This window comes from Tenebrio molitor, chromosome 1 (assembly GCF_963966145.1).
Source record: "Tenebrio molitor chromosome 1, icTenMoli1.1, whole genome shotgun sequence".
NCBI lineage: Eukaryota > Metazoa > Arthropoda > Insecta > Coleoptera > Tenebrionidae > Tenebrio > Tenebrio molitor.
In genome coordinates, this window is record NC_091046.1 from 2,884,337 (window position 1) to 2,907,961 (window position 23,625).

Sequence of the window (23,625 nt, forward strand, 5' to 3'; positions counted from 1 at the left end):
ATTAATTTCAGGATTGTTTTGTCTTTGTGGAAATTGTCACGGTACAACCTTACTGCTTCACGTGCATTGTTCCCACATCGCGCAAAAGTAAGAATCATATCTACGTACTCAGAGGAAGAATACATGTTAAATGATACACCTGAATTAAATATCGCAGCAAAATTCTATAACAAATGTCAAACTGACGTAAACAATCATTCTAATAAATGTAGTGGACCAAATCAAATGGACAGAATTATAGAGGTTTACGGATAAAAAGGAAACCTAGGCAACGCAAAATTGCGATTATTCCACCTTAATGATGCTCAACTCTAATTGGTCAACTTCAGAATGTCTTTTCTCGGTTATCATTTGAGATAGGACTTTTTTTCCTTAAAATACACGTTAATATATTCGCCCTAAGGCTCCCTTTTTTCTCTGGGGAGCCAGTTCTGGGACACCCTGTATTTGTCTAGACAAATTCCCGAATGAACAATTCAAACAAACATTCGGAACAACATCACAAAACGGATTAAAGGTTAGTTTATATGCATCGTGGCAATTTTCCTGCAACAATTTACCTGTTGTATTCCAAATTGTTTTCACACTGTAGTCAATATCACTGCTGGAGTCGTTTCTAAAACAATTTTTTAAATCCATTTCGGAAAACGTCAAAATAATTTTCTGACATTTTGTTCATTAATTTGTGTTACCAACAAAAACAAAAGCCTTGTCAACGTGGTTTTTCACCGGAAGAGAGATTTTTGTCCGCGGAAGACGCATTTTCTGACCATGACTAGATTTTTTCGCGATATTCGGCACACTGTTGGTCAATATCAACTGTTTTCATAACATGAGGGAATTTGTCAAACATAAAAATTTAAAATGGTGCCCCACTGTTTGGGAGCTTTTGCACAATTTTATTGTTGTAATAATTAAATAAATAGCTAAAGTTCTGAAATGAAAGTTAATTGCTTAGCAACTAAAAGACAGCAATGCCTTTATGTCAGGTTTTATCGAGTACCTACCTACTGTCACAATGACGTTTCGGTTTTGAATACTTCCTTTGGATATCTCATCAAAAACTACCAGGATTGCATTTTTTTAAGGCCAAAATCAATAATTCATTCGAAATATTTATCTAGATTCACCGCAACCTTGAAGTAAGCCCTTTTATTGCTGCAATAAACTGAAATTATTTGTGCAGTTTTATTTGTGATACCACTGTTTCGGTTCAATTGCCTCCTATGAAGTTTGACGGATGTTTCCGCACCCAGGAGTTTGAACCTATGACACGCCAATTGCGTGTCCGGTAGGGTTTTCTTTTTACGCGTAGGGGTTTCGCACAATGTGGACCGTGATTTCAAAATGAGGATAGATGCTTCAGATTAATGCAAAGATGTATTGGTGTTTCTGGTTCTACATTTGCTTATCAACTAACTTAAAACTAACGAAAATGTACAAAAGTGAATTCGCACCCCCTCTCCGTCATGGGTAGTACGCTGGTGGTCTTTTGCAAGATGTGCATGAGCCAGATGGCGGGACTTTCCCACTATTGTGAAAGAGACCACCAACGTACCGGCACCGGGGATGATTGTCGACAGGAATATTGGAAGCGGCGTCATAAACTAAATTGGACCGGCCGCTCCAACATCCCGCCCCTCATTGAAGGCTTCCTTCAATATTAAATTTAAACGGTATATACAAATCAATTATGTATGACACATCGGTGTGCACATGTACAATTGAAACTTATGACTAAAGAACAAACGACAAAACAAAAAAACAAAAAAAAAACGAAATGAATACAAACAAACAAACAAAAATGGGTAAATAGGCACTATCACTAAAAGTTCAAAAAAGTTCGAACACTCTCACTGGTTAACTGTACATAGAGGCCATGGGTAAAACACACACTTTGTTTATTGAGCGGGTCACTTCACCTTTTGAAGTTTTTAAAGTCACCACACGCACACAACCATCCTTTCCTGGGTGTAGGCGAACGACACGTGCCAAGCGCCATTGAAGGGGTGGTGAATTGTCTTCCTTGATGACCGCTAACTCGCCCACTTCGATGTTTGGAAGACACTGGTTCCACTTACGGCGGGGTTGTAATTGCGTCAGGTAGTCCACGGACCACCTTTTCCAAAAATGCTGCCGAAGTTGTTCCACATATTGCCATCGAGACAGCCGGTTGATGGGCAAAGGCGTTACGTCATGCTCCACGGGGGCAGTGAGCAGATCACCTATTAAGAAGTGGCTTGGGGAAAGGGCGATTAGGTCATTGGGGTCGTTGGAGATGGGTGTCAAAGGACGTGAATTCAGGCAGGCTTCGATCTGTGTTAATACCGTGTGCATCTCCTCATATGTTAGGGATGTCAGACCAATCACTCTTTTAAGGTGTGACTTTACGGACCGGATACCTGCCTCCCATATCCCACCGTGATGGGGACTATGGGGAGGAATGAAATGCCACCGGGCCGTACGATCGGCTAGTCGGTCAATTACATCGCGTTCGAATTTTTGCGACTTTAACATTTCGCCAAGTTCGGATAATTCATTACGAGCACCCACAAAATTCGTTCCGTTGTCCGAATATAAATTTGCAACGTGCCCGCGACGAGATATGAAGCGTTTGAGAGCGCCCAAAAACGATTGAGAACTCAAATCTCCGACGAGCTCTAAATGTAACGCTTTGGTCGCAAAGCAGACAAACAGGGCGATATAACCCTTTACCGTCCTTTTGCCTCTACCTCGACCCTCTTTCAGGTACACTGGACCGCCAAAGTCAACGCCGCTTGTGAGAAAAGGTCGGGCCGGTTGAACGCGATCTTTGGGCAAATCGCCCATTATTGAGACGATGTCGTCGGGTTTGCTCGGAAGCATTTGAGGCAATTGTGAATGATTCGCCGCACCACGGAGCGCCCCGACATGGGCCAGTACCTTTGTCGCAGAGAGGCCAATGTAGCCTGAGGGCCGGCATGCAATAATGAGATGTGCTCCGATTGAACGATTAATTCGGTGATTTCGCACTTGGGTAACACTATTGGGTGCTTAACGTCCGAATGAGCGCCGGAATTTCTTAAACGACCTCCGACACGTATGAGTCCGCTATCGTCGAGGAAAGGGTTGAGTGATATCAGACGACTTTTCTTGCCGACTTGACGACCGCCCTCGAGTTCTTTGATTTCGGTACTAAACGCTTGATGCTGTACGTTTTTCAGGATGATAAGCATTGATCTTTGTAATTCAGACACTTTCAAGGGACCGGTGTGCTTCGTGATGGGCTTTCGACAATTTTCCGCGAATCGTAAACAATACGACAACACGCGTTGTAGTTTGCGCAACGATGAAAATCGAGTCAAAAAATCTGGTGGTAACATTTTCTCGGAAGTTATCGCGACAGCAACCACACGTCGTTGTTCCGGCAACTCCTGATCGTTGGCGAAGTTTGGATTCGTCTGACAGTACTTCGGCCAATGCTGTGCCTCGTTTGACAACCAGGATGGCCCGTGCCACCATAATGGAGAATCAATCAATTCGCGGGGTGAACAGCCTCGCGAGATTATGTCCGCAGGATTGTCTTTGGTGTTGACGTAACTCCAGACGCAATTTTTTGTTAAAACCTGAATCTCGGAAACACGGTTTGCGACGAACGTTTTCCAAGTCGCTGGCCGCTAACCACGACAAAACGATTTGAGAATCCGTCCAACAGCATGTCTTCGCGATGGGCAAATTCAAAGATTGTCTTAGGCTAGCAATTAACTTTGATAGCAACAACGCCCCGCAGAGCTCCAAGCGAGGGAGATTTATTGTCTTGAGGGGTGCCACTCGAGATTTAGCGCAAAGTAACCGGGTTTGATGGGGTGTCGCGGTGTTTAAGGATCTGATATAGATGCATGCTCCGTAAGCGCGTTCGGATGCATCGCAAAAACCGTGGAGTTCGAATCCAATGGGATTCTGATTCGAAGTTACCTGCCGAGGAATCTCCAACTGATTCAATTCAGGTAAGCCGGCAATGAATGAATCCCAGGTAGTCAGGATCCTTATTGGGACGGACTCATCCCACCCAACATTTAACGACCATAGCGATTGGATCATTAATTTTGCAATTAGGATGACCGGACCCACAAGACCGAGAGGGTCAAAAATCTGCGCGGTGATTGATAAGATTCGTCGCTTGGTTACCCGATTTCCTGACTGGATCTGACATATGGAATATTTTAACGCGTCATGTGTGCAATTCCATAATAGACCTAATGTTTTGGAGTCGCCATGTTTATCGAAATTCACCATGACTTCATTTTCACTTAACGTGGGCAATAGCTCGGGGCAATTTGATGCCCATTTGTTTAACGGGAAACAGCCTTTGTCAAGGATTGCCACTATATTGTCGCGTAACGCGCGCGCTTCGCGAACCGTTTTTGCTCCAGTTAGCAGGTCGTCCACATACGTGTCCTGCATGATTGACCGCTGAGCTTCGGGATTATTTGAGCCTTCTTCCAGCGCTACCTGTTGTATGCATCGCGTAGCCAGGTAGGACGATGACGCCATGCCGTAGGTAACCGTGTTAAGCTCGTAAACTTGAACCGGATGGGACGGGTCGCGACGCCATAAAATTCGTTGGTACTTTCTGTCCTCTTTGTCCAATTGTATTTGCCGATACATTTTTGTTATATCCGCGGATATCACGATGTTATGCAACCTAAAACGCGTAATGATGGCAAAGAGATCCTGTTGTACCACCGGACCTACCATTAATTTGTCGTTTAGACTGACACCGTTAGAGGTTTTGGCCGATGCGTCAAAGACTACGCGCAATTTGGTGGAAACACTGGACTCTTTTACTACCGAGTGATGAGGTAAAAAATACCCGTCGTTGGAGAACATTTCGCGATCTTCAATTGTTACCGGTGACATGTGATGCAAAGATTGATATTCGTCCAAGAACAATTGATAGGAAACGCGCAAATCCGGAGATCTTTTTAATCGTCTTTCAAGACCGTGTAACCTTTTCAAAGCGATGTCATAAGACGACCCTAACTGTTTTGAATTGTCTTTGAATGGTAGTCTGACTGTGAATCGGCCGTCATTGTCACGTTTGACGGTGGAGATGAAATGTGTCTCACACGCTCGTTCAGCGGAAGTTAGCGATTTGTGAACCGGAGTTTCCTCAATTTCCCAAAATTTCGCAATTCGAGCGTCGAGAGGATTCACTGCGCTGGTTACGACGTGTAAATTCGTCACGGAATTTTGCGGAAGTTTGGCAGGTAGACGCATTGCGCCCCCGGCTATCCATCCCAGGTGGGTCTTTTGGAAAACCGGGTGCACTTTGGTGGCCTTGATTTGACCGACACAGAGGAGGTCCCAAAAGATTTCAGCACCGATTAGAATATCTATGGGACCGGAACGATGAAATTGCGGATCCGCTAGCTTGATGTTATTTGGGATTTGGAGGAGACTTGCATTTATCGATTCCGCCGGCACTGAATGAGTTATGATCGGTACTACAAGACAATTCAAGTTAGCACCGAACGCATTGTGAAATGATTTGACTTGCAGACTGGCGATTTTATTGACAATGCTGCCGTTAGCATTACCAATTCCGGTGACGCGGATGTTGGTTTCTTTCGAATTGACCCTTAAACGTTTGCAAGTTTCGACCGTTACGAAGTTGGATTGAGACCCAACATCAATCAATGCGCGACACGATTGATATTGGCCGGTGTTGTCTCGTACGAGAATGACTGCTGTTGATAAAAGTACCTGCGATTCGTAACTATGACAGTGATGGTTAGCTACGATCGGGGTGTCTTCAGCCGCGTTTGTTGTCACAGGTGCTGCGGGTTCCGTTAAATGGAGCAATGAGTTGTGCATTTTATTACAAATTTTACAAACTCCTGACTTGCATTGGGACGCGGAATGTGAGGTGCTCCTCAAGCAATTGAAACATAATTTTAATCTTTTGACTTCGGCGATCCGAGCCGAAACGGACAAGTTTAAAAATTGTTTGCATTGATACATAAAATGGTTTTGATTGCACAACTTGCACGAGGGTTGTTGCGTAGCCAAGTTGGAGGAAGATCTCGTGAACGGCGCTTTTGATTTCTGTTGCGGATTTGACTTGGATTGAACGTCACGGTTCTTTTCGGGGTTTTTGTGAAATTGGATCGCTTCCCACACGCGACAGCGATCCTTGAGGTACGCGTACATGTCCTTTAGCGTTGGCATCGTTTTTTTGTTGGTTGTTTCCCATTCCCGCATGGTAAATGCATCTAATTTTAATTCGATTAAATGGATTATTAGAAGATCCCATGTTTCCGTCGGCGCATCTAACGTGTTTAACACTTTCAAGTGCAAATCTACCTTGTCGATAAGTTGCCTCAGAGACGCGGGAGAATCTTTTGTGACGTTGGGTAAATCGAATAACGCGCGAATATGATTTTTTATGATCAAACGTTGATCGTCATACCTTTCTTTCAGCAAAGCAATCGCGATTGGATAATTTTCGGTGGTGATACCTAAAGATTTGATCACGCTACTGGCTTCTCCTGTGACGCACGAATTTAAATACTGAAATTTCTGTATCGGCGACAAAGATGCGTTGCTGTGAATTAGCGAATCAAATCTCTGATAAAATGAGAGCCACTGCTCCCAGCTTCCATCGAAAGAAGGTAAACTCATAGTCGGAAGCGCTACCGGTACGAAATTCGGATTGGTAACCGATTGATTTGAATGACGAGTGTTCGCGTTTGGCGTTTCCGATTTCGCCGCGTTGAGAATTGTGTTGACGCGAGCCACCGCTGCGCTAAAATTGTTTTCGAACTCTTCGCGGTAGTTGATTTGCTCATCTAACGCATCTCCTTCATCGACCTCAAATTCGATTTGTTTTTGGACGTTATCAAATTCGCTCTCTAAGTTTTTGAATTTCTCAAATCTCACTTGTAGTTGATCAAAATTCGGATTTTCTTGGTTGAGCTCGTCGACCATCGAAACAAACTTTGTGAGGCGGGCTTTCAATGCCCCTCTGGATTTGATTAATGCAGCTAATGATAGCTCAGGCATTTTGAAAGTTATGTACGAACGTTATGTAATGTAACCAACCGCCTTAATGACTAAATTCGTTCTGACTAAACGATGTTTTTTACTTCAAACCGCGATTTGAAGTATGCACACAATTTGGAGGGTTGGTGAGTGATAAGAAATGTGGATGAGAAGGAAGCCACTGACCTGCACTTTCCTTTGCTCTACGGGGGGTGTCGTCGCTGCCTCGGGAACCTCTGGGCCTGCAGATGGATTCGTCGCAATCTCGATTACGAATATTACGATCCTGGTTCGCTGCGAGGGCGCTCGATTGTTGCACTGGACTTTGATTGCACTGAAGCACTACTTTTTGATACACATCCGGCTCGAAGGACCAAAAAATGTTTCGGTTCAATTGCCTCCTATGAAGTTTGACGGATGTTTCCGCACCCAGGAGTTTGAACCTATGACACGCCAATTGCGTGTCCGGTAGGGTTTTCTTTTTACGCGTAGGGGTTTCGCACAATGTGGACCGTGATTTCAAAATGAGGATAGATGCTTCAGATTAATGCAAAGATGTATTGGTGTTTCTGGTTCTACATTTGCTTATCAACTAACTTAAAACTAACGAAAATGTACAAAAGTGAATTCGCACCCCCTCTCCGTCATGGGTAGTACGCTGGTGGTCTTTTGCAAGATGTGCATGAGCCAGATGGCGGGACTTTCCCACTATTGTGAAAGAGACCACCAACGTACCGGCACCGGGGATGATTGTCGACAGGAATATTGGAAGCGGCGTCATAAACTAAATTGGACCGGCCGCTCCAACAACCACATCTCGATAAACCTCTACGGGGATTTGAAATCGAGCACTAACCACCTAATACTGCTAATAAGATTCGTTAATTTTTGTGTAACTTTATTTATTTGTATTGAAAAAAATCATAATAAATGTTCAAAATGTCCTCCGTTTGCCCTAATATGTACAAGCATTAGCATACCTTCGGACGGCAGTAGTAGCCTTTCCACTATATTCCCCATACACAAAATACATACATATCTACATACTCCTCGATAGAATATTCGGGCATTGTAAACGATTGTAGTCTTCGCAGGCGACGGATAAAAGATAGGTAGATCAAATTAAAATGTAAACTTTGACAGTAAATTTCGAATCGTTACCAAGCAATCATTTTTAAGTCGAAACATAACGGGCCTTCAAATAAATTTATACTTAGAGCAACCTATGGAAATTCAATTGTTTGCAACATTTTTCCAGCGTAGAAAATGACACAAGAAACGTCTGACATTTTAACGACATAAAATTAGGTTAGAAAATATTTTTAATTTTTGTAGTGCATTTTCCCTATTCCCTCTCCACGGAATATGGCAATATGAAATTGGGAAAAAAGCTCACTGTGTAATCTGTGTAACTCTGGAGAATAATTGGTTACCTACAAAAATTACTTTACACTGTTAACAGAATTAGAATGTCGCCTACGCCTACTCTAAATATATATTGATTTGAAGGTCCGATATAAGATATAAGATTATTTTTCGCAATATTTCAGCAGTCCCAAAACAGCAGGGAACAATTTTATTTTCAGAAAACGGTATAAAGGTTTTCGACCACATTTTCCCTGATAAACTCACCCTGAAATTCTTGAGAGACCATTCCCTAACACCCTGTATTTATTGTGATAACAATCTTTGTGGGGTATTGACAGATAAATTATCAGTAAGCAGACAGGTAGAGTATCTTCCATTAAATGATAAAAGTTACAAATAAATGGGGAGATCCGTGTAGAGTCCCCTTTACCTGTAAGGGTCACAAAATTAAGATGGCGGAGAAGAGTGCCGAGTCAGTAACGGATTAACGACCCTCACCGACCCTTTAAATAATTATATGCAGAAAGATTAATATTTACAAATTCGAAGAAGTTGATCCCCTTTTGCAATCACCAAAAGATACAAGAATCCAGAAAATCCAATTAGTCGTTTAGTTTTCACTCTGTTTGCTACCCGGTCAATTAAATAAGTAAAATCAAGTATGAGTTCATTAAAAAGGAAAAGAGCTTCTGGTGCTACATAGATTTAAATATCGATTCCATAAAGAACTATCTAGTAGTGTTAAACGTTGGGTGTGTTCAATAAGTGGAAATAAAAAGTGTTTGGCGTACTCGTATTTGAAAACAGAGGGAAAAATAAATATCGTTGAAATTATCGATAACCATAATCATTCACCACATGAAGAACAATTACTTGATAGGAATGAACTAATGTGGATGGGACTTTTAGCTGCTGTGCCAATTTTTTTCTTCAAATGTTTATTATTCACGGACTTTGGGATGACCATTACACACCTTTAGTCTTTTTTTTTACTTCCCAACAAACAAAAGACAAGTTATGCTTTGGCCTTAAATTATGCGATTGAAGAAAGCCAAAAGATTGGAAAAGTTTTGGCTCCAACAACTGTAGTGGTAGGTTTTTATTATTATTATTATTCAAAGAACCCAACAGAAAAGTTTCAATTATAGGGGTCTGTCAAACTTGAATCACAATAACAGCAAGAGAATAGAAAAGTATCTGTATAGCCTGAATGCTCTAGGTCAAGATTGACTCCTCATCCACAAGTTCATCGAAGCCGGTTTCCCGGGTGAAAATCATTCGATCCTACCTGAAAAACAGGACTTTTAGAGGGACGATCACAGAAATCACATCATTGGAATGTAGGATTACCGCGGGACTTCCCCAAGGTTCGCTCATGTCGCGGTTTCCGGGTTACCGACGCCCTCAGAAGAGCGAATCGTTTAAGTATGGTTCTCTAATACCATTTCCGTTATGTTTTAGGACCCCAAAGATGGAAGAGTTAAAGACCAAATTTCCGACTCAAGAACAGATGCAGGACCGAGTGTCCCAATAATGGTGGGTGCGATCAGAGTTATTTGAAGTTGGAATTTGGAATTACTATTGCAAGAAGATAAATATAAACCTGTTCCCAAGTTGATACGCTTCTCATCTAGAAGTACCGAAATTTATATACCATTCACGATGTTTTGGCATAAGGGGAGGCCATGGAAAAAGTGCATTTAAGTTGGCAGTAAAGCTGTCTGTTGAATTAGGTTATGTTTTTCTAAGTTTGAGGTTATAAACTGCGTCATTGTCTAGTGCATTGTTGTCAGTTTTACTGGTTTACAATAGAACAATACTCACACATTTTTTCTCCATTTTAACAAAACAGGAAACCGTGGAGGGAGAAAAGACTGGAGATGGCACTAATTCAAATAAGTGTACCGGCCCGCGAAAACTACAGAGTCATAAAAGGTTTCTGAATATAGACGCTAGGCCAATCGCTTCCTTCGCGTTCCTTCCAGACGCATTGTGCTTCTTTATCTAGCGCATTGTGGACTGGGTCATAAAAGGTTGTTGCAGGTGCTTTTAGAGGGTTCGGATTTTTAATATGGGAAGCATAGGAAATGCCATCTCCAGTCTTTTCTCCCTCCACGCAGGAAACTGACTTGAACAGAGTAACAGACTACAGAATAGTAGGGACCGGGACCGAAAGACAAAGTGGCTCCTGTTAATTTGTGCACCACTTAGATAACCCATCTATACAGTGTCTTAACCAACCAATTAGTAATTTCTCAATGCATTTTTCATTTTAACCAAAACGTTCCTAGAACTAGATTGTATAAAATCTTGTACCTACTTATTAAGCCTTACTTTATTCGAATCTTTCTGCAAAATATTTATACACCCATCGTCCATGACAAAAAAGAACAAAACTATTCAACTTCCATAATTTCATCAGAAAATTCTGAATCATCATTACATGCATCAAAATCCCAATCAAATTCCGAGTCAGATTCTCCTAATGAAATTATTAAGGGAAGAACGTTTTCAAATGAAAGATTTCCCATTAATTTTGCCCAATCTTCCGAAATAAGTTCTTCACAATATCTACAAAAATGTTGGCAAATTTCAGGAGTACATTTAAAAATGGACTCAAGCCATAAATTCACAACTCTATCGCGAAGTTATAATAGGTCTTACAAAACCCCTGTGCCATTTCAATTGGGTCGTTGTTTCTTCCTTCACTATCCGTGCTACATATTTATCTTGTACTCACCTACGATTCAATTTATACATAAAAAGAACTTGACTTCACTGTAACTTACTGAAAATATGTTCTGCAGTCTAATACAAACACCATCAATACGTTTTAATGTCGCTTAATTATGATTACGGTAAATTCGGCAACATGTTACGTTCATTTTGATAGGTCCGCATGTCAGGCACTTTAGTGACAGCAGAGATGACAGAAATCAAACATGTATCCAACGTTAAAAAATGAAATCATAGCCTCCCCTTATGCCAAAACATCGTGAATGGCATATATCTATGAGAGTCATGAGTATATCTGTGTATCATAGCAACGTTGTAAACACAATTTTTATACTTTCAAAATATTGTCGCTTTGTCTTTACAAACTTCAAACTCGTAAAAAATGTTAAAAAGGGCAGTTGTGTTTGTGATGTTGCTGAGCGTCTGTGCATCTCAGGAAGAACCACAGGCTGAGGCGACTACTGTGGTCATGCTCGAGAAGGATCCAGAAGAAAAATTCGATTTTACAAAATTCGACTATTGCAGCATTAAGTGCGGTGAGGACAAACATTCGGCGTGCGATTGCAAGATGAGAGGACCACGTACTTACTTATCGGACGACTTGGTACAATTCCGTCAAGATATCCTCGATAAACACAACGAATTAAGAAATATGCTCGCATCTGGCCAAGAACCAAAGATGGGCGGAAAGACAGCTAGCAACATGATGGTCCTCAACTACGACTTAGAGCTCGAATACATCGCCAAATGCTACGGAGGGTACTTTGTGAAGAGTCATGACAAGTGCAGGCTCGCGCATGATAAAACAAAAGTTGGACAGAACTTAGCCGGAAGAGGTAAAATTGTGCCGTATTACCACATGAACGCGATGGAGAGATGGTAAGTTGATGGGTGGCGGGCACACGAATCGTGTGTTATGTATTTGCAAATAAAATGAATGTTGTCATTATTGTGTCTGAACGAGATTTTAGGTACAACGAAATACGATTCCTTGAAGGTCCAGAGTTGTTCAAACCGTACACTGGATCAAAGACCCCAGCTGGCATTATTGGCCATTTTGTACAGCTCGTGTGGGCAAGTATGTACCGCGTAGGATGTGTAAGAATATGGAATCCGGAAAATACGGTCGACGTTTACAAATGGGTACTGATATGCAATTATAAAGCGGGTCCCGGTGGAATAAGTGCGAATATACTGGATGCCCACATTTTTGGGGAAGGAGAGCCGTGCAGTAACTGTCTCTACAACACGCAATGTAACGATAAATATTCTTCTTTGTGTGGAAAACTCTATCCCGCTCCCGCCGATCCTGCGGCACTCGTACCAACGGACAGTGGATCTGAGCGGTTCGTCCCAACCCACATAAAATCGTTGTGTGCCTTCGTGGCTTTATTGTATTTTTGCTGAACCTGTTCTTTACATCAATAAATATTTCTATTTTATAACTGGTATTACATTTTCGATTTTGACGTTTTCTTCACCCCATCAAAATCAATGAATCATCTCATCAAGCATCTGGGTATTGTTTCTCCTGACGTAGGTACTCAATTTTGCAAAGAATTTTCTTGATGAAGAACTCAAAACGAGTTTCTTCTTCGATGCACTGTTTTGCCTTTGTAGTCTTTGTACATATAACTTACCCTGATCGAAAAGAAGAAAAGAAAGAACAAGAACAATAAAAATACGAAGAGAACAGAAGAGGAAGAACAAAAATGATGCCATGCCGTATAATTAATTGAATGTTTGTAAATATTTATTTACTCATCGGTTTTGTAAGTTTTTTTTTTGTATTTTGGCTACAAGTTATAGCAATTTTGGTTACTTCTTTTTTGACCTCCAAAGTACGCAGCCACAACAAACATAAAGTCAAGGTTTTCCCCAAAGTGTTATTGACACTGATAACGATAAAACTGATTGTCTCATTTGGAAATCAGTATCTGCTAATTCACACGTCATGCGTAAAAATAGCAGATACCTAGAATCAGCCCTTGATCTGTTCCAGATACGGACCGTGCTTAGAGTACCAAATCGCGAAAAAATGTCATCGATGCAATTCCACAACATTGATATCGAGCAAGGTCACGTTCGCGATCTATTAATATCTCTTCTCTTTTCCTGTTTGATTGCAACAATGGTGTAACAGCAAGTGCAGAGTCCAGTATTGCATTCGCGACCGACAAATAGTTGTTCAGCGTACGCGACAGTGAGAGTCGGCGTTATCTGTCACGAAATTAGGTAAAATACCTATTTAGGCATATAAAACAATATCGCGACAGATATCGCTCACAGATTTCGTTGAGAGTCGGTGAATCCAGTCTCAGAGAAATGAGTGGGAGGAGGGCGAAGAAAACGGGCGTGAAAGACCGACAGTATGTTGGAATCGAAAAAGGTCTGAGTATTGCCAACCGGGAATTTATTTCGATACCCGCGGACGCGATGGAGGTCACTAGAAAGATCACCGAAGTGGTAGGTACAAGTGCGAGGGCGAGTTCCAAATAATCCGCGACCCTTCCAGATCGTCCGTTACATCGTTAAGTTGATGCGAGAAGAATCCCCCGCTTTTGACTACCTCTACGCGGAGATATGCGGGGGCGGCAGTGCATACGAAGGTGTAAAAATCTGCAAACCCGACGAATTCGATATAGATATTTTGATGCGAATTCCCTCGATAGCCGGACCCGTCCTCCTCGAAAGTAACATCCCCGGATACGTGAAGCTGAGACTGGACAACTTCCACCGACTCAAGCAAAAGAACCTGGAAGTTTACAAGTGAGTACTTGGGTAGTGTTGAACCGTCTTCAATCTCAATCGCAGTGTGATGCAGACATTCGTCGACGAGAAGAACTACCTTCTGACCAAGAGCATGAAGGGTACTTTCATGCAGAGCGTTTTCGACAGGACCATGAAGAGATTCCCCAAAAACATCATCCCAATCGGGACGCACAAATTTAGAGTTGAGTGGTCGCTTCCGGCGAGCCTTGCACCTCTAACCCTCGCTTTTGCAGATCAAGCGAGTGCAGAGTTTAGGCCCCGCCTTGACTTTGACCCTCGAGGGACCGCACCGCTTCCAAGTTAGCATCGATTTGGTGCCTTGTATCGTCCTGGACAAGAGTCAATGGCCGGGCGAGGGCTTCAAGCGCAACCCTTGCGCCGACCCAGAGCTCCAGGACTTTTTGGTCATTCCCAAAAGCCCCAAACGGGATGATCCCCATATCGACAGGTACTGGAGGCTGTCCTTCCAGAGGCAAGAAACCAGTATGATTTTTCACAAGCAGTGGCTCAAACCTACCCTCAAGATACTCAAGGTTCAAACTGTTCAGATGATTGAGTGTTGTAACGCAGTGGGTTTTTCAGGGAGTTAGAGACTATTTCGGCCAGAAAGTCTCCAGTTACACTCTCAAGACTATCTTCTTGTGGAAGCTGAAGTCTGCCAATCCGGACTTGTGGCAGTTACCGTTGAGCTACTGCGTGGTCCACGTACGATTCGTTACTACTCAACTCTGGAGTTGTCTAATTTTACATTTCAGATGCTGGAGGTGTACAGTGAATGCTTGTTCAGAGGTAGAATCTCATACTTTTGGAACAAGAAACTCAACCTTCTAGAAGACTTGAGTGATCAAGAGAGGAGTCACTACCACGGCCAAATCGAATCGCTCCTTAAGGAGCTTAAGGACGATCCGAAGCCTGAAAGTATATTAAAATATTTCAATTTGGACAGGTCACACATCTCCTCGTCGCTCTGGGAGAGCGAGAAGAAAGCGTAACTTATAATTTCTTACAAGAACGCCAGACCACTTCCTTTTCAACGTTTTCAACGTAACTTGAATCACAAATTTGAAAACTGGGACATCTGGTGCGTGTCTTTCTGTTTTCGTAGGTTGGGGACTGTTTCGGAGTCCGATTTGACAATTTCTTATCCAAGTTGATAATAGTCACCTTGGATCGGAAATTGGCAAATCGGACTCCGAAAGAATGTCCCACACCTACGAAACCAGAAAGACGCGCACCATATGTCCCAGTTTTTGGACTAGTCACTCGGACATGCTGGATGTTGAAGAACAAGGGGTTCGGCGTTCTTAGGTGTTATTATATACAATATAATATAGCGTTTTTCAAGAATATCATTCGTTTTGAAATTACTGAATTTATTCCGTAGATAGTTTTCACACTGTATAACATACACATGTATAATATTTACTTTTTATAGATTATTTTTATTTTTTATTGTGTAAACATATTTAATAAACATTCAGTTGTGAACCAATTTTTGTCCTGGATAGTTTTGTCTGCGGTCCTCTCAAGTAACCTTGAGTTTGTTCTGTGATTCCCCCATTTTCAAAAGTGCACGTTTCGTCAGCATGACTCAATCAGTCGGCGAAGCGAAGCGGTGCAAAACGCATCTTTCCAACTTGGTTTTTGGGTCTTTGGGTTTTTGACTTGGTCCAGCAGATGTGTTGTTCCGTGTTGAGTAAGGTTACACCTGGTTCTAGCCTCACGTAGAGCTTGCTTCGATTTTTTTCTACCCATGTCATACTCTTTGCAACCGATTATTTATCAATAAACGGGGGAAGCACACGTGGTACGCATACTACGACGAGACAGAGTATGAATCACGCCTCGAACTCGAAATTGTTTTAAATTTATAACGAAACTTTATCAAATGGAATCATATCTATTTACGTCTTTGTAAAATATGTGACAGCATCAATCGTTTGAGATTATTACCTAAGCTAAGTAAAATAAAAATATAAATTAAAAAATGATAGTATTAGTAAGACATGTCAGACAGAATCAAAAATAAGAAGAGTCTACGCTGCATCTTGGGGATGTCGCTAGCCATACTAAGCCACATGAGTACCCGACATACGTTACTCGATATTCTCTGTTGCTCAATGCGGTAAAGATGATGACGTGAGAGTTTTAGTTCTTCATTGTAGATATTGAAATCTGAGAAAACAATCTTCCTTGGGTTGCCATAAAATAGTACATATTTTATAATCAGGAAGAAGAAATTTTAATAGTCTAGCTTCCCTCTAAAAGTATGGAAAAAATTCACAATGTAACGAGAAGATTTTCTTTCAGAAAAATTGTGCACTTGGTTCTCAATATGAAAAGATCAAAGGAGTTTCCTAATATGGGGCCAAATCTATGATGAAGACTATGTGAAGAAACACAACATAGTAGTACCACATAAAATATGAATATTAACTTAAAAAAATTTGCAACAAGCTTAGTGTAAATATGAGGTGTGCTTCGATACAAATCTACTTCCTGGCGCCAGTGAATACAAGTGTACGAAATCTTCCATTTTGCATTCTGGGAAATTATAGATATCCGAAATTTCCAAAATAATTTGTTTTTATGCGGTGTGTGTGATGATGTGTTATCAATTGTTTTTATCTTTATTATCTGATTTTTCTAAGGATGACATTGATCAAGTGCGTAATTCCAAAAAAACATGTTTACCTGAAAGCAGGGGAACCACCGGTAACACGTAATTACCGATAGAGTTGGCTAGATTCGTCTTCAAACAACTTTTGGTACCTTAAAGAAAATTGTTTGTGTATATTTCAAACAGAAAATTGAAAACTGTGAAATTTAAACGAAATGCAAACAGTTGGGAAGAGATTGGAGTGTGATCAACTAATAGGGCTGGTACATTAGTAGTGTTGTACCCAAGAACTTTATTTTTAGAAAGAATTCTTTTCAAACAAGAAAATGTTACCTATCTGAAGTTGTCATAAGAAAGATTGGTAATATTGTGTGTGGTAAGGTATCGTTGTTATTATGTACTTGTCAACATCTATCTGCATACTTGACACATTAATTGCGCAAACATTTTCCACTGCAGTGACCATTTTAAATAGGAATAATAAGATGGTGATACTTGACAGCGTATGCAATGTCATCAAAATGTGTGATGGCGAAAGATGTCCGAAAGGACCGCTGGATATCTGAGGTCTTCGTCTTATCTCCGTTCGACGTTCGTCTTAGATTAATCAGATGTTATCAGCACGATAAGATAAATATAAAGATGTTTCGCTATAAAACGGATAGAATTTCCACCAATCGCCGGTGTCGCATCGCTACCACCAACAGCTCAAAATGGCGGAAAAGAAGAAGTACAACTACATGGAGAACGTCCTCATCAACATAACCAGCAAGTTCATTTCGCTTCCAGATAAGGAGGTGAAGCGCAACAACCGCATTCTCGAATCGGTAAGTGTCTCGTGGAGCTCGACCTCACCCTCCTCCAGGTCCTGAAAACTATTGTAGACGCGATGAAGAAGAAGGACCCGCTCTTTAAGGACATGTTCACGAGAGTCTTCTACGGAGGCAGCTACTACGACGGCTTGCGCGTCGGCAAACCGGAAGAGTTCGATCTAGACCTCCTCCTGAGCCTGCCAAAATACGCCGCGCCTGTCTTGACCACGAGCAAGATGCCCGGGTTCGTACATCTTCAGCTGCAGAAGTTCGACGACTGGTTGAAGCAACCCGAGGCAATGCCGACGTACAGGCTTTTCGGGAATTTGTTCGACGAAAAGCGCTTTCTCAGCACGAAGAAGGTGTTGGCGTGGATGGAAGGGATTTTAACGAAGACCATGGACGACCTTCCTCTGAAGGGGAATAAGAGGATTTTGGAAAACAAGGAGGGCACTTTCGAGGTTTGCTTTGGTGAAAGGTGACGCTTGGTTGGTAGCACTTGAATGTCTTCCAGATTATGATTTCAAAGTCGGGACCAGCTTTAACCCTCAAGATCTCCGGTGCTGTCACCATGGATGTCGACTTGGTCACGTGTTTTGTGTTCCGAGAGGACAAATGGCCCAAAGAAGGATTCAAACCGAATCCAGTCCCGACCAAGGTGAGGTTTTGAGCTGTTGTTGACCACACTCATGGTATCTCTTCAGCCGGAGTTCTTCATCGTACCGAAGAAACCCAAGGCGGGCGAAGGCGACGACGCGTTTCTCTACTGGAGGCTGTCTTTCCAAGAGCAGGAGAGAGTCTTGATGGACAACAAACGCGTCCTCAAACCCACGATCAAGCTCCTGAAGGTAAACTACCACTAGTTTTGCTGCTGGGTTTAAGTAACAGTTTCAGAAACTGAGGGATAACCTGAAGCACTCTTCTATCGCCAGTTACTATATCAAAACTGCAGTTCTGCACATTGCAGAAACCAAGCCTGACGATTTTTGGAAAAATTCTTTGAGCTACGTTTTTATGACGGTTCTCAAGGAATATAAGGAATTTATCGAAAAGGGAAACATTCCCTATTACTGGAATACGAGTAATAATTTGGTGGGGGCGGTGAACGCAAAAACGTTGGAAAATATGGCCAACAGACTGAAAGTCATAATTAACGACGTCGAGAAAAAAGCAAACGAACCGACTACCATCGCAAAGTACTTACGTAAGTATTTAGAATTTCGCAAAAACCACAATGAAAATAATTCTTTTGCAGTGAGCAGTGAAGAATACAATGAATTCATGCTTGAAAGACTGAAGCTTTAAATCAAATACTCGTAGTAATAAATTATTTAAAAAATTGTATTTAATTTTATTGCATCTAAAATATTCCAGTTCGTGTCCGTAATTGAGAAGTTAAATATCAAATTAAAAAAGCTAAAAAAGATATCTAGTAAAAAATATACTATTCAATCATCAACGCACCAAAGAGTTCCAAAAATTTTGACTTGTGTGTGGTGTCAAAAATAGGGGAGAGATATTTTCCAAAAGTTTTCAAAAAATAATACTTAATACCCAATTATACTGTTTTTGAGATTGTTCGATGTTGTTTCATTGTGATAATAATTTTTATGGGGTATTGACAGATAAATTATCACCAAGCAGATAGGTAAAGTAGTAGCAAATATGTCAGAATAATAAATGATAACAACAGTTACTTTAACAGATACCTAAATCAAGTAAAAATTAAATTAATCTTGGCAATTACAACACTGTTTGAAAAAAAAAATTTTTTTTGAGAACCAAAGAATGTGAGTAGACTTTTATTATTAGATTAATGCTGTTGCAAATGATTGTTATCATTAAGCCTTCGTTATGTAGATAACAAATAACAATAGATTAACTTCTTGACTTCGTAAAGAGTTTTCTGACGCCATCTTGTCAACATGGCCACCAAGCCCTAGCGGCAGCAGCAGTGCCATGACTTTATGATTTAAGTCAAGCAAATCAATCTAATCCAGGACAATATTTTTGGATTGAATCGTTAATTAAAAAAAATAATAATAACATTCTCATTATCGCACTTTTCACCTAAAAAATGACAGTGACAGCGACAAAAATTGACAGTTCACATGAAAGCGGCAAACATTTCATAGCATGGGCATGGCCTGCTTCGACTACAATAATTTATAATAACCCTATATGATTGAGCTACAATAATAATTGTCAGGGCCATGGGCCATGAAGGAAGTCTGATAGAGCGATACACACAAGGTAATATTAATGAGATTTCGTGACCGCATAGTAGTGCGCGAAATCGATGTTCGCGCACTAATGCAAATGTTTTCTGGATGATATTGAAGCACTAGTACGCGAACGTCGGTTTCGCACACTAGTGTTTCAGAATCATCCAAAACAACATTTCTCCAATTTGGATGAGGAAAATTTCGAAAGAGTGAAAATAAATCGCTATTAATTCGATTGACTCTTTGGCAATCGTATGGACAAGCGGTATTCTATCCATAAAAGGTATACAACAAATCAGACATAATGTTGGTTTCAAAAAATATTGTATGAACTTCGATGCGAGAAGACGTATTCGGCACATTCGCGCAAATGAAGCACTCCTTCGTCGCTCGTGCCTCAAATAAGTATAAGTGGGTTATTTAAGATATTACCCAGGAGAGGTATTTGTATTATTATCTCGAGTGAGTAGTACTTAATAACCCACGTATGCTACACAACGTTTTATCCAATATTCCAAAATTTTTAGATAATAACATTATTAATGAAAATCTGCTCCCGATGGGTTATGGATGTTTTATAGTCCAATTTTTACCCTTTTGCGATGACGTCATTATCTAGTAACTTTACGTATGTTTGAGCTAGGATCAGAAACAAATTTGAATTGGTCATAAACATGGATTTATTAGTACTATACTAAGGACAACGTAACATTTTATCTGCCCCGCCCATTTCATTTTCTTAGTTACCAATCAAATAGGTTGTTAAGACGATCTGATTTACACAGTAAAAATTTCTGACATTCGAATTGTCTTAATGACATTTTATTTTTTAGAACCTAAAACAATTATTGTGGACTTGACAGCAAAATTCTAACCTTAACTTTTTTACATGGCAAATGTGATGAAAAGTTGTACAGATTGAATCTGGCTTTGATTCTGATTGGTCAATTTTAGTGGGCGGAGCAGATAAAAAGTTATAACGGTAATACTATAATAAATCCATGATCATAAATAACTATAAATGTGTCAAATTTGTTGACAATTGCTTCGAAAGGTTATGTTTGTAATCAATGTAATAAGTGAAAGAAATTAAAAATTGTCAAATGGACAGACGCATAAAATAACCTTAAAGTGACCATCAATAAATAAACGTGCCTTTTTTTTGTTTTTTTCTGTTTCTGTCGTTTCAATAAAGAGAAAGCGAGGAAGGAAATCGTGACGTCATCTCAAAAGGCTAAAAATTCGACTATACTGATCGCTAGAATACATTCAGCAGGTCTACAACCAATGATTTTTTTCATTTCTCGCTTTTCAGGCTAGTCTCAGGCCATCTTCGCTTTGCGTTGCAAGTGCAATTGCAGTGCAATTTGTAAAAACGTTTTTTCTTTAAAAAATACTAAATAATTCTCCGTCACTTCTCAAAAACTATTTTAATATTTTATATTTTATGTTAGTTTGCAGTCTACCAACAATATTGATGTGTCACAATGGTGTGACGTCACGTGATCCGCGAAATTCTTTTAAATTACACAACTGCACCACTGCTCCCTTTTTCTGAGAAATATCCTTCTGCAAATGACTTGCCGCTTTGATAGCTGCGGTCATTTCACAGTTTTTGATGCAAACGATCAATTTTTTGAAGTGAACTGACCGCCGCCACCTATCGGCAACTAGCCGCACTTTTCGCACCACATTACAGTTGCCCTCTCTAGCTCTATCGAGTACCGATCGAGTTTAAATTTGTTCGCACCGTTGTGCTCACGCATGTTAACACAATTTTGAAAGAAATAGACGCAAGCGAGTGCGATTTAACCCGCATCGTGGCAACAACCGTTGTGGACGCTTAACACAACACGTCGCAATCGGACAAGCACCCGGAGAATACAAATGACCCTTACACGTAAACGCAATTAGAGGGACCCCTCCTTGACGTAACGGGCGCCCTCTTTACTCCCTAACACGGATAAATGTCGAGTCCCAAGTCGCGATTATTAGAAAATAAATAAGAGTGAGGAATAAACATGCGAAGAAGGAAGAGAAGAAGAGGCGGCGCCAAATTTGACGCCGCTTGCCCCGAGCGCAACCTTTTGCCCGAAGAGCGGCGTCACGGTGCATCCCGACCCCAAAAGTAATCGCTGTAATTGCCGCGATCTGTTTATTCTACGTCGGAAGCTATTTATAACGGATGATTTGTGCCCCCGCCGGACCAAACGCACTGCCAAATCCACGCCGAATGGTGCTACCTGTTCTTGGGGGACACTTGTTGTTTTCTTTATCAGTGCCGTAGCAGTTCCGAATTGACCGCAGGTTAAGTCGCGCGCGTTGTGGCGGCGCCCGGGGGCGGCATGTTCTGTGGACAGTGCTCCGAAGAGACGGCGGACGCTCTGGATGTGCTCTCGAGGATCAAGGGGATTTACAAGTACTCCTACGAGGTAAGGGTTATATTTAGGTGGGGAGCGTGTCTCGGGGGTGGCGCGTGCGGGGGTGGTTTTTTGTTGACGGAGCACTGCGAACAACATGCGAAAATTTCTGCAAATACCTAGGCTTTATTGCCTTTAACACGCTATGTAGGTTAACACACCTACACTTATCGCAGGTGATAAGGGGATTTTCCCATTGTTTTGAATTTAGCACAAGGTGGAGTGAACCCAAGATTTTGCAATATTTTCAAAACATTACCTAAGGCGTTTCGGAGATGTCTGTCGACAATTAGCTGTCGACGTTCAATAATTATTTAATTAAGAGGATTTTTCTCCAAGCCAACAAGTCGATTGGTTATCGATAAAACAAACCAAATAAGCTTCCAATAAAATTAATAATTACCTATTGTCTTGGAACGTTTTAACACCTTCATCTGACAAGAAATTCCACGTAGAAAAGTCGTAACCCGAGCAAAGTGGGTATTATTTAACGATAATGCTCGACTATACGACCAATTTTCGAATAAAATAATATTTTGTGTTCTTTTCGACTGATGTTATCACAGTGAAAATTCCAGTGATACATTATCTTGTGTCTTTTATTGGTTAATTACAAGCTGTGAACGTTTCGTGGTCGATATAATCCAAATATATACTCCGTTCACTTGAGGCCAATACGAGCACGTGATTTTCGCCTGTTTGTTCGGTATTGGACAAGACTAAACAGAGATGCGACGACAAGAAACAGAGATGGCTTGCAAACAAAGCTCCGATTTCTTCAATGCAGTGACACCTGCGATTCAGGCGGCAACAATTAATGAAGAGGAGAAAATTTCAAAATCATTTATTGACGATCAAAGTCGTTATCTCTAAATGTTTATTAATTGCTGGATGTTACGCCGTTTGTTTAAGTGAACAAAGTATAGACAGAACATTTGCTTTGAATCAGTAATTTTTTTTCAGTTTGTATAAATATGTTTGCAAGATTTTGTGCGTTTGGAGAAAATAATAAGAACTAGAAGAGGAAAATGCTATGCTACAAATTACAAAAAAAAAATTGTCTGAATTGATCTGTGTTTTGGACGAATTCAGCATGTTTTGAAACATTTAAATATTGTTAAAATAATTTATTGTTGGGAATGCAGAAGATAAGAAGAATCCTTGATCGAAGGTTGTAATTCCGGGTCAAATCTTTTTTGGGTATTTACATACGTTGAGAAATTTTTATTGCTGCAGATATTGCAGATACCTACTGCGCAAGAGTCTTAGTTTGTTGTCAAGTCTTATCATCACAAGGAAGCTGAATAAAGAAAGAAATAATTTTTAAAAATAAATTAATTTATATTAATATGTATTAATCGTAGTACAACAATATTTCCAGAAGTTTTCCTTTATTTCCAGCGTTGTTCTTAACGATTTTGGTGGTTTCGACTAGTTAAAAAATAAAAAATGAGATCTCATGAAAATGAAATGCAGTTTCGGTAACGGCAAATGTGCTTACTGTGATGTTGCTATTTTACGAAGTTTCATTAATTTTTTTTTTTATCTGTTATGCTTATCCATCCTAATGTCTACACGAGAAAGACTACCACCAATCACTTTTCATATTTTCTATGAAAATACGGTCTTTGTAGAGATCATAATGACAA

The 23,625-nt window shown here is 40.6% G+C and overlaps 4 protein-coding genes across 7 annotated transcripts in view; all 4 read left to right on the top strand.

The window, feature by feature from the left end:
• The first annotated feature begins 11,415 nt into the window (after positions 1 to 11,415).
• Positions 11,416 to 12,578, top strand: LOC138139206 (venom allergen 5-like). Its single transcript, XM_069059411.1, has 2 exons — positions 11,416 to 12,006; positions 12,099 to 12,578. The coding sequence occupies exons 1-2, from the start codon at positions 11,510 to 11,512 to the stop codon at positions 12,532 to 12,534; spliced, it is 933 nt and encodes a 310-aa protein (XP_068915512.1). The 5' UTR covers positions 11,416 to 11,509; the 3' UTR covers positions 12,535 to 12,578.
• A 678-nt stretch (positions 12,579 to 13,256) lies between these two features.
• LOC138136233 (cyclic GMP-AMP synthase-like receptor) lies at positions 13,257 to 15,391 on the top strand. The gene is made up of 6 exons (XM_069055318.1): positions 13,257 to 13,593; positions 13,643 to 13,896; positions 13,942 to 14,080; positions 14,133 to 14,432; positions 14,482 to 14,604; positions 14,655 to 15,391. Exons 1-6 carry the CDS (start codon positions 13,453 to 13,455, stop codon positions 14,889 to 14,891), a joined length of 1,194 nt encoding a protein of 397 aa, XP_068911419.1. The 5' UTR covers positions 13,257 to 13,452; the 3' UTR covers positions 14,892 to 15,391.
• Positions 15,392 to 17,177: 1,786 nt separating this feature from the next.
• LOC138136240 (cyclic GMP-AMP synthase-like receptor) overlaps positions 17,178 to 23,625 on the top strand; it is a 200,949-nt gene continuing 194,501 nt past the window's right edge. The window contains exons 1-6 of one of the 2 annotated variants that reach the window (XM_069055340.1): positions 17,178 to 17,346; positions 17,385 to 17,792; positions 17,846 to 17,989; positions 18,036 to 18,179; positions 18,226 to 18,535; positions 18,587 to 18,663. In XM_069055340.1, the coding sequence (XP_068911441.1) occupies positions 17,233 to 17,346; positions 17,385 to 17,792; positions 17,846 to 17,989; positions 18,036 to 18,179; positions 18,226 to 18,535; positions 18,587 to 18,636 (1,170 nt within the window). In that variant the 5' untranslated portion in view covers positions 17,178 to 17,232 and the 3' untranslated portion in view covers positions 18,637 to 18,663. Of the gene's footprint in view, positions 17,347 to 17,384; positions 17,793 to 17,845; positions 17,990 to 18,035; positions 18,180 to 18,225; positions 18,536 to 18,586; positions 18,910 to 23,625 lie in introns of those variants that run through there. The other variant, XM_069055330.1, reaches the window with a different exon arrangement.
• LOC138136209 (puratrophin-1-like) overlaps positions 21,403 to 23,625 on the top strand; it is a 215,879-nt gene continuing 213,656 nt past the window's right edge. Inside the window, exon 1 of one of the 3 annotated variants that reach the window (XM_069055271.1) lies at positions 21,403 to 21,988. In XM_069055271.1, coding sequence (XP_068911372.1) covers positions 21,902 to 21,988 — 87 coding nt within the window. In that variant the 5' untranslated portion in view covers positions 21,403 to 21,901. The remainder of the gene's footprint in view (positions 21,989 to 23,625) is intronic. The other 2 variants (XM_069055282.1, XM_069055299.1) reach the window with 2 other exon arrangements.

Coding starts and splice junctions, on each gene's coding strand:
- LOC138139206 (XM_069059411.1), top strand. CDS start 11,510: ATGTTAAAAAGGGCAGTTGTGTTTGTGATGTTGCTGAGCGTCTGTGCA. Junction 12,007..12,098: donor ATGAACGCGATGGAGAGATG/GTAAGTTGATGG, acceptor ACGAGATTTTAG/GTACAACGAAATACGATTCC.
- LOC138136233 (XM_069055318.1), top strand. CDS start 13,453: ATGAGTGGGAGGAGGGCGAAGAAAACGGGCGTGAAAGACCGACAGTAT. Junction 13,594..13,642: donor CTAGAAAGATCACCGAAGTG/GTAGGTACAAGT, acceptor CGACCCTTCCAG/ATCGTCCGTTACATCGTTAA. Junction 14,081..14,132: donor TCGGGACGCACAAATTTAGA/GTTGAGTGGTCG, acceptor TCGCTTTTGCAG/ATCAAGCGAGTGCAGAGTTT.